At 43.2% G+C, this 20,068-nt stretch overlaps 2 protein-coding genes across 6 annotated transcripts in view; one reads left to right on the top strand and one right to left on the bottom strand.

The window, feature by feature from the left end:
• Positions 1-20,002, top strand: part of ABCG5 (ATP binding cassette subfamily G member 5) — a 27,663-nt gene extending 7,661 nt beyond the window's left edge. For both annotated transcript variants that reach the window (XM_032351887.1, XM_032351888.1), the window contains 9 exons: positions 4,640-4,772; positions 8,018-8,157; positions 8,719-8,848; positions 9,314-9,527; positions 9,610-9,815; positions 10,599-10,737; positions 14,058-14,243; positions 18,289-18,401; positions 19,533-20,002. In XM_032351887.1, the coding sequence (XP_032207778.1) occupies positions 4,640-4,772; positions 8,018-8,157; positions 8,719-8,848; positions 9,314-9,527; positions 9,610-9,815; positions 10,599-10,737; positions 14,058-14,243; positions 18,289-18,401; positions 19,533-19,726 (1,455 nt within the window). In that variant the 3' untranslated portion in view covers positions 19,727-20,002. The remainder of the gene's footprint in view (positions 1-4,639; positions 4,773-8,017; positions 8,158-8,718; positions 8,849-9,313; positions 9,528-9,609; positions 9,816-10,598; positions 10,738-14,057; positions 14,244-18,288; positions 18,402-19,532) is intronic.
• Positions 1-20,068, bottom strand: part of DYNC2LI1 (dynein cytoplasmic 2 light intermediate chain 1) — a 68,645-nt gene that overhangs the window by 400 nt on the left and 48,177 nt on the right. The window contains exon 14 of one of the 4 annotated variants that reach the window (XR_004287701.1): positions 1,152-1,209. The gene's annotated coding sequence lies outside the window, so the exon portion shown is untranslated. Of the gene's footprint in view, positions 1-122; positions 1,210-5,170; positions 5,187-15,141; positions 15,154-20,068 lie in introns of those variants that run through there. The other 3 variants (XM_032351890.1, XM_032351893.1, XM_032351892.1) reach the window with 3 other exon arrangements.

Here is a 20,068-nt window from a genome sequence, read left to right on the forward strand (position 1 = left end):
AGAGGGCACGGATTGCATGGAGCACTGGTGTGGTGAAAAAATAATGAATACTGTTTTTCTGAAAATAAATAAATTAATTTAATAATAATAATAAAAAAAACTAACTAAATAAATAAATAAATTGCATTTAATTACATCCCTAATTAAAATTGCATTTTCTACATCTCATAAAAAAAAATATTGGTTAACAAGTTTGAAATGGTGTATTTTGGCTGCACCAGGTTAAATATATTAAAATTAATTTCACCTGTTTCTTTCTAAAATGTGGCTACTAAAATATTTAAATTCTGTGTGTGGCTTATATTATATTTCTATTAGATGGTGCTGTTTTAGGAGCTCTATGTTTGAATAATAATGGCTGTTTTTCTCACTGTACTTTGCCCTATTGAGATTTTTCTCAACTTTGAGGCCTTTTGAATGTGTCTCATCCAAACTAGATTAAGTTAACAAAGGAAGTAACTATTGACTTGTCTCCTCTTCTGACGTTTCAATCTATTGCTTTAAATGTATCTAATTTGGCAGTAGTCATAGGTAAGCCTGTGGGGACCTTACCTGGAATTGTTGCCTCATTTCTGTCTGGACTGAAAACAGGGAACTAAGGATACAGAGATGTGCCACTTCCAAAGCAGGTACAGTTCCCTGGGGAACCCTCAGAGTCACCGGGGGAGACCAGCAACATCAGCCTCAGAGGCTTCAGCGAAGCCACAGTGGTGAGGCTCCACGTGGGCACACAAATTATATCTGCGGTTCAGGCTCCAAGCCGGCCTTTTTTAATGCCATTGAGGCTCCAAGGAAGTCCTCCGTATCAGCTGAGGGTACACCATTTTTATCAGGCATTGCAGCGTCTGTCACTAGGGACTTGCTCAATCTGTCCTTGGCACTGGACTTTCAGACAGGGCTTGGAGAGTGATATTAGGTCTAAGCTGTGTCCCAAGTACCAGAAGATTTGTTTGATATAATGCCCAGGTGGGTAAAGGGCATTTTTTTGTTTGAGAGTCCTAGACAGTGCTGAAGGATAGCTTTTATTCCAGAGGAGTCTTAGCAAGGAGTGTGGCCCTCAAGAAGGACCATCAGCCTCACAGGGATGCCTAGCTCTCGTTCCTTCCTGGAAGTTACCGTAGAGTGCTCAGAAGGCATTGCAAGGCTCTTACCATTCAACTGGGTTATACAGGCATACCTCAGAGATACTACAGGTTTGGCTCCAGACCACTGCAACAAAGCAAATATCAAAATAGAGTCCAATGAATTTTTTGGTTTCCCAGTGCGTATAAGTTACATTTACACTAATACTCCAGTCTGTGAGGTGTACAGTAGCATTATGTCTAAAAGAAACCCAATATACTTAAAAAAATTTTTTTCTTTAAAAATTTTTATTTATTTGACAGAGATCACAGATAGAGCAGCAGGCAGAGAGAGAGGGAGAAGCAGGCTCCCTGCTGAGTAGAGAACCCCATGTGGGGCTTGATCCCAGGACCCTGAGATCATGACCTGAGCTGAAGGCAGATGCTTAACCCACTGAGCCACCCAGGTGACCCAAAACCCAATATACTTACCTTAATTTAAAAATACTTTACTGACACAGACATGAAGTGAGCAAATCCTATTGAAAAAATGGGGTGAGTAGACTTGTTTAGTACAGGGTTGGTACAAACCATCAGTTCGTAGAGAATGCGTTATCTGTGAATGCAGTAAAGTAAAGTGCAATGAAACAAGGTGTGTGTGTACTCTGAACTCTCCTAGTTGGCTGGCATCAGTCAGGCTTTGCTCATGCACAGTATTTCACCGTATCCTGGCATCAACCCTATGTGGGAGGCATATCTCCTGAAATATGAGATTAAGATCAGACAGTTGGGAAGGGCAGAGCTGGAATGCGAACCCAGGCCCTCTAGCTCCCATCATGTCTTCCTGAGCTCTGGGATCTCCTGAATCCCATTGCGATGAGAGGAAATGGAGGTTGTCTTCAGCCCACATTGAAGCACAGGCATGTTCACAGTAGCCCTGACTGTGAGTGATAGAGGAGTTCATCTGCAGACTTTCTGCTTGCTTTAGTATTTCTGTCTCTAAAAGGGGCAGGAGAAGATCCTATTTGTATTTGGGTGGCAGGAATGCCATCATAAACAGATGCTTCTGAGTTGGTGATCCACTTATATCACATATCCCACAGAGAGAGTGAATCTAAGAAGAGCTCTTCTCCAGAAAATGCTCATGCTCACATAAATATTCAGAAAATTCATGGATGCCTTGAAATCGATTGATGGCAAAAAACTTTCCCCCTGAGGGTGCCTGGGTGGCTCAGTCAGTTAAGCATCTGCCTTCAGCTCAGGTTGTGATTTCAGGGTCCTGGGATCCAGCCCCACATCGAGCTCCCTGCTCAGCAGGGACCCTGCTTCTCCCTTTCCCTCTGCCGCTCCCTTGCTTGTGCTCTTTCTCTCAAATCTTTAAAAAAAAAAAAAAATTCCCTCCAGTAAATGTTCCTCTGGTACTGGCAGTCCCTCAAAGTCCTGCGAAAGTTCTCTCTGCTGGAAAGTACTTTCTGAGCAAATCTAGTCCATAGGGTATAAAATCCTGATAAAGTAATTTAGTGAGAAGGAAGTGGTGGTGATAATACAGGACAGAGCACAGCTGATCTCTCCTCTGAGGAACCTGAACATAAAGCTGTGCTTGACATGGGCAGGCTGTGTCTGCTGGACTGTTGCCTAATCCTTGAGCTTCATGGACCATTTGAGAGAACACAGACATGTCTTTCAGCCCCAGCTCTGCCACTTGCTAATAGTTTGACCTCAGGCAACATAGTTTGACCTCGGGCAAGTTATGCACCTCTCTGAGGATCTGTCTTCTCCTCTGTAATAAATAGATAATAATGTGTCTCTCTTGGAGTTGATGTGAGGAATGAGTCAGTTTTATCTGAGAACATACAGCGTAGAGGTTGATGATCCCAGTGCATCCCAATGATCCCAAGGGTTCCTTCTAAGACACTGTACATTCCATCCCCAGTAGTTTCGCAACATTTGCTAAACACGGGAAAGGCTTTGGGTCCTGTGAAACAGGTTAAATACATGTCCATCCCTTCCGAGCCGGGAGGGGCAAGCTTTACTCCTTTCTTGGAGTTGCAGAGCAGATGAAAGGGATGCTCAGGAATCTGCCCTGGCTGGTGAGCACCTCAACCTGGCTATGCCAAGCAAAACTCAATTCCAGAATCCTTCAATTCTGATGGCAAAAGGAGGACCTTCTTTTTTCCAGAATAAATCATACTGGTTTATTTATGCATTTTAACCTCGTTATTCCTTTAGGTTTATTTCATATGTGTTCCTTCTTTTGGTCAAACCTTTCCTCCATGCTGCTGATCTCATCCCCTGGCTCCACAGGAACTTTGTCCCACAAATCATCCCCTTTTACTCCAGCCTATTTGTTGTTATTTTTTAATGCAGTGTTTTGTTTCTTTTTTCATTATAAAAGTAACACAGTCTCATTAGAGGTATATGGGAATCAAACTCACTACCATATATATAAGTATTTTCAGTCTGTTTCTAGCTGCTTTCCCCAGGGCCCTATGCAGATAGGGGTAATCAGCAAGGCAGGGCCAGAAGTAGAGATTTTTGAAAGGGTCTCTGGAGATGGGCTAAGCTGAGGAAGGAAAGAAGGAGGGGAAGGGAAAGCCCAACTTCCTTGATTAGAAAGTCAGTCAAGAACTTTTCTAGTTGTTATTGTTGTAGGGGAGTTGAGGAGGACTAAGGAGATGGTTTCAGGGTGCGGCAGAGTCCAAGATAAATAGAGCGAGGAGAACTGTGGGACAGGATATTAAGTGTGGATGCAGGTTATAAACTGGGTCCCCTGGAAAATTTTTAAAGAGAGTCAAATAAATATTGGCATCATTTTTAATTACTTTTGGTAGCTTGATTATATTTGATGCAAAATCACACCGAGATTGGACCACACAGGACTCCAGGACTTATTTGGGTTACATAAGGTAGCCAAGGTTCATTCAAACCAAATCAGGACTTTTTTTTTTTTTTTTTTAAACACATATAAAACACAATAAAATTTCAGGGGCGCCTGGGTGGCTCAGTGGGTTAAAGCCTCTGCCTTCGGCTCAGGTCATGATCCCGGGGGCTCTGGGATCGAGCCCCGCATTAGGCTCTCTACTCAGCAGAGAGCCTGCTTCCCCTTCTCTCTCTCTGCCTGTCTCTGCCTACTTGTGATCTCTGTCAAATAAATAAAATCTTAAAAAAAAACACAATAAAATTTCAAAAACCAAACATTAAAAAAACCTGCATTGTACCTATGCCTTCAGGGGATTTTTCTGTATGCTGGACTTAATGCAGCATCTGAAAATATGAGTCCAGTGACCTCTCCTTGTTTCCTGGTGAATTTCCCTGAAACGAATATAGTTTTTGCTGCTCTAGAGACTTTTGAAAAAACAGTTATATTAATTTATTTTAACCTGACACATGTACTATATTATGACTTAGAGCAAATTGGATTTTATCATAGTAGGCAAGTTTTCCCTAGGATGTGGTGAGTCTGAAAGTGGCCCGAGCACTCAAGGGAAGTATGTTGCCTCTCCCATGCCATCAGAACTCCATGAATTGGAGCAATAGCCCAGCAATGACCAGCCTTCCTGGACTTGTGTCTCCTGCAGGTGGACGCAGTTATGGTGGAGCTGAGTCTGAGCCATGTGGCAGATCGACTGATTGGCAGCTGCAACCTTGGGGGGATTTCCAATGGCGAGCGGCGCCGGGTCTCCATTGCAGCCCAGCTCCTCCAGGATCCCAGTAAGTGGGACCCAGAACTGCTACTAGCTGCTGCCTGGGTGTCTTCCATGGGTCTGCAGACATTTTCAGTCCTTTTTTTACAGTCTCCATTTGGAAAGGGGTTTGTGTGGAACTGACATCACTGAGGTTCTTTAGACTGGGGATCCAGTTTCTTTGGAAATACTACATAGTTCTTTTTAATTTAATTTTTTTCAGTCTTCCAAAATTCATTGTTTATGCATCACACCCAGTGCTCCATGCAATGTGTGCCTTCCATAATACTCACCACCAGGCTCACCTCCCCACCCCCCTTTCCAAAACCCTCAGTTTGTTTCTCGGAGTTCACAGTGTCTCATGGTTTGTCTCCCCCTCCGACTTCTCTCAACTCACTTCTCCTCTCCATCTCCCGATGTCTTCCATATTATTCCTTATGCTCTGCAAGTAAGTGAAACCATATGATAATTGACTCTCTCGGCTTGACTTATTTCACTCAGCATAACCTTTTCTAGTCCTATCCATGCTGATACAAAAGCTGGGTATTCATCCTTTCTGATGGAGGCATAATACTCCATAGTGTATATGGACCATATCTTCTTTGTCCATTTGTCCGTTGAAGGGCCTCTTGGTTCTTTCCACAGTTTGGCAACTGTGGCCATTGCTGCTATGAACATTGGGGTACAGATGGCCCTTCTTTTCACTACATTTGTACCTTTGGGGTAAATACCCAGCGGTGCAATTGCAGGGTCATAGGGTAGCTCTATTTTTAGTTTAATAGGGGATCTCCACACTGTTTTCCAAAGTGGCTATACCAACTTGCATTCCCACCAACAGTGTGAGAGGGTTCTCCTTTCTCCACATCCTCTCCAACACTTGTTATTTACTGTCTTGTTAATTTTGGCCATTCTAACTGGTGATAATCTCAATTTGAATCTTCCTGATGGCTAATGATTTGATTTTGATTTGAATCTCCCTGATGGCTAATGATGATGAGCATTTTTTCATGTGTCTGTTAGCCATTTGTATGTCTTCATTGGAGAAGTGTCTGTTCATATCTTCTGCCCATTTTTTTTTTAAGATTTTATTTACTTATTTGACAGATATCACAAGTAGGCAGAGAACCAGGCAGAGAGAGGGGGGAAACAGGCTCCCTGCCAAGCAGAGAGCCCAGTGTGGGGCTCAATCCCAGGACTGTATAAGGACCCGAGCTGAAGACAGAGGCCCAACCCACTGAGCCACCCAGGTGCCCCTCTTCTGCCCATTTTTTGACAGGATTATCTGTTTTATTTGTGTTGAGTTTGAGGAGTTCTTTATAGATCTTGGATATCAGCCCTTTGTCTGTAGTGTCATTTGCGAATATCTTCTCCTTTACTACAAAGCTGTGATCACCAAGGCAGCATGGTACTGGCACAAAAACAGACACATAGATGGGTGGAACAGAATAGAGAGCCCAGATACCGACCCTCAACTCTGCGGTCAAATAATCTTCGACAAAGCAGGAAAAAATACACAGTGGAAAAAAGACAGTCTCTTCAATAAATGGTGCTGGGAAAATTGGACAGCTATGTGTTGAAGAATGAAACTCGATCATTCTCTTACACCATACATAAAGATAAATTTGAAATGGATAAAAGACTTCAATGTGAGGCAGGAATCTATCAAAATCCTAGAAGAGAACATAGGCAGTAACCTCTTTGACATCAACCACAGCAGCCTCTTTCAAGACATGTCTCCAAAGGCAAAGGAAAGAAAAGCGAAAAAGAACTTTTGGGACTTCATCAAGATCAAAAACTTCTGCACAGCAAAGGAAACAGTCAACAAAACAAAGAGGCAACCCACAGAATGGAAATACTACATAGTTCTTGATGTTATTCTATCCAAGTACAAAATAGCTCTTGGACTTAGAAGCACTGCATTTGTGTTTTAATGTTCAGTTAGGGTCTTCTGTGAGCACAGGACTCTGGCCCATCCATTGTTATTAGAGTAACAGCACTGGTGTGGGTGGTGGCTATAGAAAGTCAATGAGTTTTGGTGTGCCTAAAAGAACATATTAAATGGCAGGAATTAAAGCAGGACTTTCAATGATACACAAAAAAGTGTGTATTTTGGAGGGAGGAGCTATCAAGATGGGGTAGCCAGTCACCTGCCTTTCCTGCTGGGTTTGGTCATTCTCCTCATTACTGGGGAACTCTCAGCTCTTATAAGCACTTGGAAAAGGACATGCTGCACCTGGATACTCCACAGGGGCCCACTAAGACTGCCTGCTCTTCAGATGGTGGTTGGTCACTAGAAGGCAAAGAAGAGAGACGTTCTTTTTTAAAGATTTTATTTATTTATTTGACAGACAGAGATCACAAGTAGGCAGAGGCAGCCAGAGAGAGGAAAGGAGGAAGCAGGCTCCCTGCTGAGCAGAGAGCCTGATGCAGGGCTCGATCCCAGGACCCTGAGATCATGACCTGAGCCGAAGGCAGAGGCTTTAACCCACTGAGCCCCCCAGGTGCCCCAAGAGAGACATTCTTAAGAGCCCTTCTCACTTTCTGGGTAGATAGCTGCAGTTAAACCTTCTGAAGAATTTAATGCCTATCCCAGCTCAGACTTTATCAGGCAGTTTTTTGCTGTGCAAAGACCTTGTCAACGTTCAAAAGTGCTTCACATGAAGTGAGGTTATGTCTTTTTTTTTTTTTTTTTCAAAGATTTTCTTCATTTATTAAAGAGAGACTCAGCGAGAGGAGGAACACAAGCAGGGGGAGTGGGAGAGGGAGAAGCAGGCTTCCTGCCAAGCAGGCAGCCGGATGTGGGACTCGATCTCAGGACCCTGGGAACCATGACCCAAGCTGAAGGCAGAGGCTTAATGACTGAGTCACCCAGGTGCCCTGAGGTTATGTCTTTTTAACCAGCCTCCTCTTAGCTAGCCTTTTGAAAACAACTTGGTGCCCACTCGTCAGCCCTTGTTCTTTGTCATGGTCCTCTGGACAGAGCCCAAACAATCCATAGTACATTTGAGAGGCGTGATCTTGTTGCTGCCCTGTACCCTTTAATGATTAAGGCCAAGATGTGCTCTGGAGCTGAGAGGTGGGTCCTCTGAAGTAAGGTTCCCTCATTTGGACTCGGGCTGAAAGCCATTCACATGTAGGTACTTCTCACGGTGCACTGTGTGGATAGGTTAAGATGGGATGGGGTAAGATGCCTCAGTAATTCAAAATTCTGAGTTTAGAGTCCAGAGCCCAGTCTTGTTAGTGACTCAGAAACCTGACCCTTCTTGCCTGCAGAGTTCATGCTGTTTGATGAGCCTACCACAGGCCTGGACTGCATGACAGCAAATCAAATCGTCGTCCTCCTGGCAGAGCTGGCTCACAGGGACCGCATTGTGATTGTCACTATCCATCAGCCACGCTCTGAGCTCTTCCAGGTGAGGGGGACTCTTGTTCCTGCTTAACTCGTCAAGGGTGGGTAGATGTACGTGTTGAGCTGGGGATCATGAGGTAGAGATTAGTACTCGTCAACCAGGGCCCTTGGGCCAATAGCTCCTGATATGGGAAGGGCACCTACCATGTACCAAATACTTTCTCTGCACTAGTTCTTTGGTCCACACAACAATCCTATGACGTGGGTATCAGTACTGCCACTTTACAGAAAAGAGGGAGACTTAGAAATGATGCGAAACTGAATCAAGGGTCTGAGGTCAAACAAACATCTAGTCCAAGGTCACTCACTCAGGAACATGGCTGGCCCTCAAACCTAGGACCACTGGCCAGGTCCAGGAGTTCATCTGGGCCCAGGCCAGATGCAGCACGATGCACACTGGCAACGCAGATTTGAAAAAATAGGAACATGCTTTCTGTGTCTCCAGTGGGCACAGTAAGAATCCCGATGCATGGGTGAGATCAACAGGGACTGACTGCTTGGAAATTTATTCTCCAGAAGGATATGGTGACCTGATATACACTAATGCCATCGATTCTCCCACCAGCTCTTTGATAAAATCGCCATTCTGAGCTACGGAGAGCTGGTTTTCTGTGGGACACCAGCAGAAATGCTTGATTTCTTCAGTGGTTGCAGTTACCCTTGTCCCGAACATTCAAACCCTTTTGACTTTTATAGTAAGTTTTTTCCCCCACATTTCTCATGATGAATGATCATTCAATTTTGTCATCTCAGATTTCTGCCTAGATGTCAACAGCACTAGTGGATTTTATTCTTGCTTTTGTTTTGGTAATTTCACTCTTTAAGGAGTTAACTTGGCTAGATCAGATAACTTGCCATAGATGACCTATCAGAATGAGGTGGGGGCCTCTCTTAAATCACTGCATGTCCGCTTTGTCAGAGAAGAATCAGCACAGCTTCTAAATTCTCCCAGACAGCCCCAGTTGAATCCTCAAGGCCTAGCTGATAGGTTTAAAATATTCTGATTTTACAGGTGGGCATGATCACCAGGTATTATTCTGATGGGATGAGGTACTAGCTAGTACTCCTGAATCAATGATAAAACATACATTATGAGCCATTGTGCATATGTATGCATTTAAAAACACATGGGTCATTTCTTTTGGGGAAAAAAAAAATAGTGGACCTGACATCAGTGGATACCCAAAGCAAAGAACGGGAAATAGAAACCTACAAGAGAGTTCAAATGATTGAATCTGTCTACAAAGAATCAGCAATTTATCGCAAAACCCTGGAAAATATTGAAAGAACAAAACACCTGAAAACATTACCAATGGTTCCTTTCAAAACCAAAGATTCTCCTGGAGCTCTCTCTAAACTGGATGTTCTCTTGAGGTAAGAACTTCACCCTGTTTTAGGTGGTTAGACATACACCAGTAAGAGAAAGAGAATTAAAGCGAGGTTGTTTTGCTTTCAGGAGAGTGACAAGGAACTTAATGAGAAATAAGCTGGCGGTGATGATGCGTCTTGTTCAGAATCTGATCATGGGTTTGTTCCTCATCTTTTACCTTCTGCGGGTGCCAAGCGATGTGCTTAAGGGCGCTGTCCAGGACCGCGTGGGGCTCCTGTACCAGTTAGTGGGTGCCACCCCATACACAGGCATGCTCAACGCTGTCAATCTGTGTGAGTGCCCATGCCCAGGAGGTGCCCCCTTGGGGGCGGGGAGGGCACTTCCCCTCTTCCTGATGATCTCTCCTCTCCAGCTGGCATCTTGCAAGATTCCACTATTATAAGGGTATTTCACTGAGCTAAACTTGGCTCTCTCCAGATTCTCCCCCTGGGGAAGGATTAAGTACGGAGTTACTAACCTCATAGTGTGAATTAGTTCACCAAGTAGATCTCGCTAAGGGTCTAAGGATCCAGAGAAACGAGAAGTTAGAAGCTGCTGATGGGGCAGGGTTCGGGAAGGGTTTTTAAAAAGATCATTCCTGGTATTCCTATCTTTGCCATTAGGATGTACAGGCCCTGGAGGCCCAGATACCTGTCAACTTGGCATTATTCTATTCTTTTTGGAGCCGATTTTAGCAGAGCTAGCACTTAATTTTCAAACTCAGTGAGAATCCAGCAGCAGTGCCTAATTGCCTGATGTTCTGTGCCAAGACCCTGCACAAAAAGAGGACAAACTACCTCACATCATTTATGACCCTTATGCACATATATTCTTGAATTTGTGACAACCCTCCATTGACTTTAGAGAGAAAGAAAGAAACTTTGACAGCTTATGCAACCATACTGTAATTCAGGTAGAGTTCTGTGGTGGGAAGTACTTAAAGTTCTATCGACAGCAGTCCCCACTTTCCAAGACTAGGAAGTCCCAGCTGGTCCCCACCACCCAGCCCTGACAACTCAAGTTCAGTTTGAGCTGTGTCGTGACTGGTTATTCTGAAACCTGCCTTCTGTTTCCAGTTCCTGTGCTGCGAACTGTCAGCGACCAGGAGAGCCAAGATGGCTTGTACCAGAAGTGGCAGATGCTGCTGGCCTATGTGCTGCATGCGCTCCCCTTCAGTGTCCTTGCCACCATGATATTCAGCAGTGTATGCTACTGGTAAGGGGGTGTTCAGAGGTGTTCAGTCCTTCTGGGTCAGGCCTCCTGGCAAGTTCCACATGGTCACTGGGACTGATGAAGGAGGAGCTCCAGGGTGAAGAACTCCCTCTTCTTGGCCCTAGAGGTCTGTCTTTGGCCATCAATGACCTGTACAGTGTCCTTTGCTTCAAGACAAATAAAAGAACCCGGCTGGAGTCAAATGGGACCTGAGAGCAGAACCACAGGACTACATGGTGCCAGGGACTGGCATGTCCCACATCCTCTGCGGGGCCTGGGCAGAGAAAACTGCCCTGAAGTCTTTGGGATCCAGGTGTAGGGGCAACAACTAGCTGCTGCATCTTGATGAAGCATGGCTCCTGTCAGCCGGAGCGGCAACTCTGCCTGAGGTTCCACCAACCCACCTGCGACATCAGAGTTGGGCTGGTGTGAGTGGGCTTGAGTGACAGGAGAGGGGCTATGGGAAGAGGCACTGGGAAACCATGAAGTATCCCTGATGCTCTTAGGTTGTGAGTGATGGCTTATAGACAATGCTGCTATTTGTTTCTTAGAGCTTTTAAAAAATAGAAGTCCAAAAATGGGTAGTTATTTGTAGGATTTGTCATCCTATGGAGAAGTATCTTCCCTAATTCCCATGGCTTTCCCTTAAGATGGGGGTAGTACCTGGTATTCTGAGCCTCTAGTAGAGTAATGGTACCTAGCTTGTTGTCCCAAGAGAACTTCAGGCAATTCTTGAGATATTGTCTTTCTTAGAGCCATGGGATTCATAAGCAGGTGCTCCTAACATAGCCAGTGTATAGACCCATGATATGTGAGATGAAAAATTACTATGAACTAAGTGATACATAACTTAAAGACAAACCAGCACCTAATAAGTTTGAGCTTCCAGATGAAGAGTGGGAGGGTCTTGGTGCAGGTAATTAGAAATTGGCATCATTCTGGCGAGTGCTAACTTGCTCTAAGTTAGCAGGAGGCTGGGCTCTTCACTGAGGATAATGGCAAGGGCCACAGGGCCTTCCTGCTGGCCCTGATGAAGCCTCCTTGTTCTTTGACACTTGGGAGCATGTTGAATTTCTAATCTATGATGTAAAGCACAGACCTGTCTAGATCAGGCTGCATGATGCATGGATTTAAAAATCCAGCAGATTTTTAAAAATCCAGTTATTTTTGAGTAAATCAAGGTTGCTGAAAATTGAAGACCTTGCTAATTTAGACTCTTGCCACTCAGTGTGGCCCATGGACCAGCATCAGCCGCACTTTGGAGCTTGACTAACATGCAGAATCGCCGGTCCAGCTACTGAATTGGGTTCCGTGTTTAAAAGGATGCCCCAGGTGGTTCCTATGCACTTTAGAATTTGTGAAGCACGAAAAACTGTGCATGAGAAAGAAAGTACTTTTAAGATTTGAGAAAACAGGGGACCCGGGGTGGCTCAGTGGTTAAAGCTTCTGCCTTCGGCTCAGGTCATGATCCCAGGGTCCTGGGATTGAGTCCCCATTGGGCTCTCTGCTCAGCGGGGAGCCTGCTTCCCTGCCTATTTGTGAGCTGTGAAATAAATAAATAAAATCTTAAAAAAAAAAAAAAGATTTGAGAAAACGGCAGTTTTAAACTAGGTTCAGTGTAAGCATACAGGTCATGACTATTTTTGATAAAAAGTCAATCATTTCCAGTAGCAGCACAGCTGTTACTGTAGCAAATACTTCAATTAAATGACAGAAATAATTGTTGAATGCCTACTAAGTGCTAGGCACCATATTATGTACAACAGAAGACTCCATAAAGAGGAGTGAACAGATGGTGCTACAATGAGAAAAAATTAGGGATCTGGGGGTCAGGTGAAGGAGAGTGGATCTGATTAGTATAGCAATATGCCTTGTTCAGCACACCTGCAGGGAGAGAATTTAAGTTAAAGAACAGGGCTTCCAAGGTGTAGGCACTGCTCAGGCAAAGAATAGCAGGGGGTGGGGGCAGTAAGGACCTGAGGTAGCTTGGGATTTGGGGAAATAGGCAGGAGGGACACCATGATCAGAGAGAGCACTTTTAGAATCTGAAATCTTGGGAAAATGGAATAATTCTGAGTAAAATTTAAGTCCAAGATTTGGTGAGTGATGAAGCTTAGGTGGATGGGGCCACTGGAACAGATCAGGATACCTAATTAGGAAGTGTTGATGTTGATGGCTAATCAGGAAGGTTAAAAAGACCTTGAGGATAATGACAGTGGACGGGAATGCAAAGACTGACCCTGGTACAGATACCATAAGATCATCAAAGGTGAGAGAATGTCATAAAAGCCACAAAGGATTGCACTGAGAAAGAGAACAGTACAAGCAAATTTCATGATTTGTATGAGAGGAAAGATAGATGGCCTTGGAGAGTGGTCAGGAGGCATGCATACGAGACATGCCAACTCCTTTTCCTTACTCTACAGATGGAAGAGAGAGCAGCCATAACTAATGGTTGTTGAGGACATACTATAATCTAGGAAGTGTATTTAGTGAAAGGAGTTTAAGAGTTAAGGGGCATGGATGTAGGAATGTCTGTTTACAAGAAAATGAAGATCAAATCAATGGAAGGGGCTGGTAGAATAAAAGATAAGAATGGAATGGAACAGACCTGGGAGAGCTAATTCACCAGAGGATGGCGGCAGTGAAGGGTTTTCACACTGGCAGCAACCCCACATAACCGGGGTGGAGGAGCAGAGAAGTAGGCTGAGTGAGCCCTTAACACTGGGAGAGTAGGCTAGCTAGGACAGGAGCAGTGCCAGCATAGGCAGAACGTGGTTATTTTTGGAGAAGCCTGGGGAGTTCAACCACTCTACTAATTGCTCCAGTTGTGATCACTGTTCAAGCGTTAATATATATTTTTTAAGATTTTATTTACTTATTTGATAGAGCCAGAAAGCACAAGCCAGGTCAGGGTGAGGGGGAATGGCAGAAGAAGAGGGAGAAGCAAGCTCCCCACAAGCAGGGAGTCTGAAGTGGGACTCGATCCCAGGACGCCAGGACCATGACCTAAGCTGAAGGCAACTTTTAACCAACTAAGCTACCCAGGTGCAACACGTGTTAATATTTTCCTCTGAGAACTGAAGAAGCTGTGAAAGGGAAAAGGTGGTACATGAAGCTGGAGGCAACAGAAACAACTGTAGTGCTACTAAATGGTCTCCAAGTTTGGCTCTGTTCCGAAAAGGCCTCTCAGAGGGGAGTGTGGCTTACCCCACAAACTCTTCCCACCGACTAACCACCATGGACTTATTCACTAAAGGCACGTGTGGTGTTTTTCTTAAATAATCCTTGGAGAGGAAACTAAAGACCATATGTTTTTCCAGGACTCTGGGCTTATATCCCGAGGTTGCCAGATTTGGATATTTCTCTGCTGCTCTCTTGGCCCCCCACTTAATTGGTGAATTTCTAACTCTTGTGCTACTTGGTATGGTCCAAAACCCAAATGTGGTCAACAGCATAGTGGCTCTGCTCTGCATTGCTGGGATACTTGTGGGCTCTGGATTAGTAAGGTAAGATCCAACAATTCAGAGGATTTTCACTGATGATTTGTGGTTAATGATCACTCGATAACAAATTAAGAGGAAAGCTATGTGACACGGGCTAAAGGTATCACATTATGGTCTGGGGAGTTTATAGTGCTTGCTTATCATTATTTAGACCTTGATCTATTTACCATTTATTCAGTAAAATGTCTTCACACTGAGAATCAGGAAATGACAATTTAGGTGTGTTATTCATATGATTCACATGTTGTAACAAGAGGAAGAAAACCAATCCATTCTCTGGAAAAACACTGAGCCTCTTACTATAAGCAAATTGCATGCATTTAATTCATTTCCGCCCTGGCACTGTCTCTGTTCTGGTTCTCAATTCCCCTGTTTCTTTTAGGAAGTAAGAACAGTCAGATAAGAGCTTGCATGATAAAAGATCAAGAAAGTATCAGGACTAGAAGGACACAAATGTTAACAAATGTTAATAGTAATTATCTCTGGGTAATTTAATATTTTCTTCATATTTTTGTTTTGTGAATTTCTATAAAAAAGCACTTTATAAGCAAGAGAAAAAAATATATATACACACACATATATTTTAAAAAGGCAGGGGAGCCTGGGTGGCTCAGTGGGTTAAGCCTCTGCCTTCAGCTCAGGTCATGATCCCAGGGTCCTGGGATCGAACCCCACATCAGGCTCCCTGCTCAGTGGGGAGCCTGCTTCTCCCTCTCTTACTGTTCTGCCCGCTTGTGTTCTCTTGCTCTGTCAAATAAATAAATAAAATCTCTAAAAAAAAAATTAAAAAGCAGCAGAAAGGATGGAAAATTTTAGAAGGGTGACAGTGGTCCCAGGTGAGTGATGTGAGCGGTGGTTCCCTGAGGAAATGTGAAGGTGGCTGGTTCTTTAATTTAAAAAAGCTCCAGAGCATCTACAGATAAAATTATTATATTTATATATTTAATTATTTCACTCTCAGAACAATTCATGTTTGGGTAAGAAAACTCAGGTTGGACTTGACTTTGCTCCACTCAAGCCACTGTGAAGACTCCCGGGCTGCACGTGGCTCCCTGGAGAGAGGACTGACCCAGGAGTCAGAGACTTCCTCTGCCTTGTATCTGCCACATGACCGCGGGCAAGTCCCTTTTCTATCTGAGTTAGTTTTCTCATTTATAAAATGGTGCTCGTGATCTGGTCCCTTCTGCCACAAGGGAAACATGAGAAGCAAATGAGATAATCAGAAGCACTTCATAAGCTGTAGTGAGTTATAGAAAGGTGAAATATCACAAAGCAAAGTGAGCTGGTTTTGATTAGTCCAGGAGGACCTTGTTTATGACGCCATTATTGCACTGTATTTGTGTTGCTTAAATGATTGTTAGCCTCTATAAAAATGCACAAATCAAATCAAGCCAGCAAGGTACAGATCCAACGTTGGGCAGGATCACCTCTTGAATATATTTTTTTTTTCCTACTAAATATTTTATTTATTTATTTGACAGAGAGAGAGAGAGAGAGAGATCACAGGTAGGCAGAGAGAGAGGAAGCAGACTCCCCGCCAAGCAGAGAGCCCAGTGCAGGGCTCAATCCCAGGACCCTGAGATCATAACCTGAGCCAAAGGCAGAGGCTTAACCCACTGAGCCACCCAGGCACCCCATCTCTTGAATATTGCAATCATTACTTGTTCCAGTCAGTCTGGCACTATTTTGTGTATTTGGTTTGTAGAAAAAGGAAATTCATTGTTCTGAAAAGGCAGGCAGTGGCCAGCATTACCAAAGTCTCCTGTTTTTTTTTTTTTGCAAAACCTCAACATCTGGGCTTCACCTGGATTCTGCTCCCGTCACTGAATTGAAGCTCTGCTCTTCAGGGGCCAGCCCCATTGACCTCCTCATCATAAAGTTCACATTCTTCCCTCAAGTCATTGCCTTTCCTGACTGCGTGCCTGCAACATTTGCATTTTTGGCTGCCTCCTCCTCTAAACACAAACAGAAATAGCTTTGTTCTTTCTACATACAAAATAATGCAGGTTCTTTGGGGGAAAAACTGTACACAATATGGTAGTGTATAAGGAAGAAAGTTAAAGTTACTGAAGTCTCACAAACTTAAATTTTGTTGTGTATCTTGCTAGACTCTTATATAATCTTTAATGAAAATGAGATTGTACTATTGTGAAGGAGTTAAGTGTGCATTTAATATAATGTAGACAGTCCCATGTCAATAAATTTAGATCTTCAGTTCATTCCTCTCTGAAATACTCCAAGGATTTCCGTGATTTAGCCTAATTGTCGTCCTGTGTCTTTCACGAACCTGTTTGTGCCCCTTTGCCACCCGCACGAAACCAGCCTGCTGTTCCCTTGGATAGATCAGCTCTCTGAAAGCCTGCCACTTCTGTTGCAGCCTTCCTTTCCAAGGACGGCAGACTCGAGGCCAGCAGCTATGCCTCATTCATCATTATAGTTCTTCTTAGTGGCTGGCCCAAGGCTTTGAACCAAGTAGGTTTGCAGAAAATATCTACTGAATTGAGTGAATGAATGACTACACTCTTCCCCCGGATGGCCCTTGCACTGGAATAGTCCCTAGTTTCTGTTGGGGTTTTTCATTGCTGTCTCGCCACAAATACATGTGAGGCCTTTACCTGTAGTATTCCACCCTGTGGGGTGCACTGCAAGATGAAGGTGTGTGGTTCCTGCTTAAGGGGGTAACCTTCTGGCCAGCTGGGCAGCCACACTCTCATGGGCATCATCCTTTGTCATCTAATCCTTGAGCTGCTGCCGTCACCTGCTCCCTTTTGCTTTCCTGCTTTTCTTTATCTGCCCTTCTAATGATCCCTCTACTTGCTGGTGCCACACTGATTTTCCTAAAACACTGCTTTTATGGTCTTTCAATATCAACCCACTGCAAGGGTCCAAAACAGCAGGTTCCTGGCTGACATTCCAAACTCAGCTTCAGGTCCTCTGTTCCAGCCCTTCTGGCCTATTCACTCCTATATGCAGTCCTTGACATGCCTGTGCTCATACCGTCCTTCCTTCCTAGAATGTCCTTCCCCTTCTCTCCTTCCTACCCAGGTTCCTACCTGTCCTTTCCAGTTAGCAAGCAGCCCCTCAATGGGCTGACTGAATTTTGTGCCTTAGAATATTGCCAATAACTGAAAGTCGTGGGGTTTGGGGGGTCACCTGGGAATAGGTGAAAACCATAAATACTAAGTACAACAATGTCATGGACATGTGCTGGATTATTATACTTGGTACAAATTGTTTACCAGTACGTATTTTTATAGTCTTAAGGATATATATTCTATGTCTCCGATTACACTGTGAGTTCTCTAGGGGTAGGATACTTCTTTTGACTTCCTCAAACACTTAGAACTAGTGCCTCACAAATAGAATTTAATACATATTTGTTGACTGATATAAGTTACATAGTGGACAGAGGAGGCCATAAGTTCAGCAAAAAGACTGAAGAGGGGACAGAGTTCATTTTTACAATGGACATCTGCTTGCTCTCTCCATCCTCTCCCTTGTACCACAGTTAATTCTCACTTCACACACTAGATCCACCAAATCTCTGTTTAATCACAAATACCCTCTAAAGTGATGAGTTAGGTGTGTGTTTTATGTTTATATCAATGATGCTTATCAAAAAAATTAGACACCAATCCATCATCGGGGGAGTGTTAAATTAAGATTTCTACTATAATGGACCACTGAGCTATAATTAAAAGTGATGGAGTGCTATGCTTACTGATTTCGAAGGCTGCCTGACGCATAGGTTTAGTTGAAAAAAAGCAGGTTAGAAAAGAGCATGAAGAATATGATTCCACTTAGGTACAATTTTATAATACATTTTACACATATCACCAAAATATTAACCACAGTTATTTCTGGGCAGTGGTTTATCTTTGTACTTCTCAGAATTGTTTTTCACAGTGAGCACAATTTTCATGAGAGATAAAAACTATCTTCAAAATGGGAAACATAAAATGAGGGTTGAGGGTTGCCTTTCTTTTCATCTAATAGGACTGTTATCAGAGCCTACTGAATTTCAGCTTGCTCTCTTTTTTTTCTTCAGAAACACAGAAGAAATGTCCATTCCTTTTAAAATCTTCAGTTATTTTACATTTCAAAAATACTGCTCTGAGATTCTTATAGTCAATGAGTTCTATGGACAGAATTTCACTTGTGGTAAGTACTCTATTTTGGAATATTATTTTTTTTACATAGTACTCTGAGGAAGTGATTCCTTGGGGGAAATATATTTTTTAAATACAAGTTATATTTTATAATAGATTTAAAACACTGTTTTGAAATAAAAGTCTAACAGTTCTTCTGATTTTGAGTAAAAGGCAAGTTAGTCACCTGCCAAAGGCCATCAGCTTAAGGCCACTCTGATTTTCTCAGAAAACTGTAGACTTGGGGCACCTGGCTGGTTCAGTTGGAAGAGCATGTGACTCTTGATCTTGGGGTTGAGTTTGAGCTCCACGTTGGGGGTAGAAATTACTTAAATAAAATCTTTTAAGAAAAATGACAGGCCTAAGTACACTGAGGTATACTCTGGGTGGAATCAGGTTTTTTTTGTTTGTTTTTAAAGATTTTATTTACTTGAGAGTCTGTGTGCACGTGAGTGGCAGGGGGGCAGAAGGAGAGAACCTAGAGCAGACTTGGCACTGAGCACAGAGCCCTACATGGTGCTCAATCCCATGATTGTGAGATCAAGACCTGAGCTGAAACCAAGAGTCAGATGCTTAACTGACTGATCCACCACCCAGGCACCCCTAGAATCAGTTTTTATACTGACTGAACAGAACAGGTTGAAGCAGGTTGCAGTGGCTTTTTGTTCCCTAAAAATGTATGTAGAGTATAGCTGAGTAAAGCCATTTTTGGCAAAATTCTGTTCCCCTATCCCATTAGAGGCAGTGGGAGCATAACAAGGTCCTTCTGGCCATGAAAATCCCAGGCCACTCCCTGAAGGCAACTAAAGAATTGGCATAATTTAGTAATTGTTTTAAACATTTTTAGGTGGTAACAGCAGTAACCTTAGGATATTCAGTACTAGATGATCATAAGTGATCATGATCTTTATCAGTACTATGGTAATGAGTTTATACCCCAAATGGAAACAAACCCATTTCTATGTTCAAATGAAGCCAGGGCCCAGAACACTCACTATTGCTTCATCTAAAAATGAATTCCAGGGTCTCTTAAATGTCCTATATCGTCCATGATGAAGTGTACTTATTGGGTAGTTGGTAAATACTTGTTGATGAAAGTACCTGGGAAGCATCACATCTGACACTGTCCATTTTTTCTCTGCAGGCAGCTCAAATGGTTCTGTGACAACTAATCCAATGTGTGTCTTCACTCAAGGAATTACATTTATTGAGAGAATCTGTCCGGGTGCAACATCCAGATTCACAACAAACTTTCTGGCTCTGTATGCCTTTATCCCAGTTCTTGTCATCCTAGGAATAGTTGTTTTTAAAATAAGGGATCATCTCATTAGCAGATAGTAAAGAACATGGCTGTGAAAACGACCTTAAGACCCAGACGTGTAGGACTACTTTGAATGTCTGAAAAAAGAAAGCCACTTGTTTCTTGATAGTACATCTTAAGTCTTGTAACTTCATCTGTGACTCAGAGATCATGCAGGCTTTGAATGATATTCTGACTTGCAGGGACACATGTTATTTGGAGAGTGAGCTGGTCCAAAAATGTAAATAGTAATAATTCATAAAGTTATGGGAGACTAGTGTGACTGTTTTCTTTGTTTTAGGCAAAAAAAATTCTTGCTGTTTTAGATAGCAAAATAAGTCAGTTAAAAAATTATGCTTACAGGGCACCTGACTGGCTCT

Source organism: Mustela erminea, chromosome 7 (assembly GCF_009829155.1).
Source record: "Mustela erminea isolate mMusErm1 chromosome 7, mMusErm1.Pri, whole genome shotgun sequence".
NCBI lineage: Eukaryota > Metazoa > Chordata > Mammalia > Carnivora > Mustelidae > Mustela > Mustela erminea.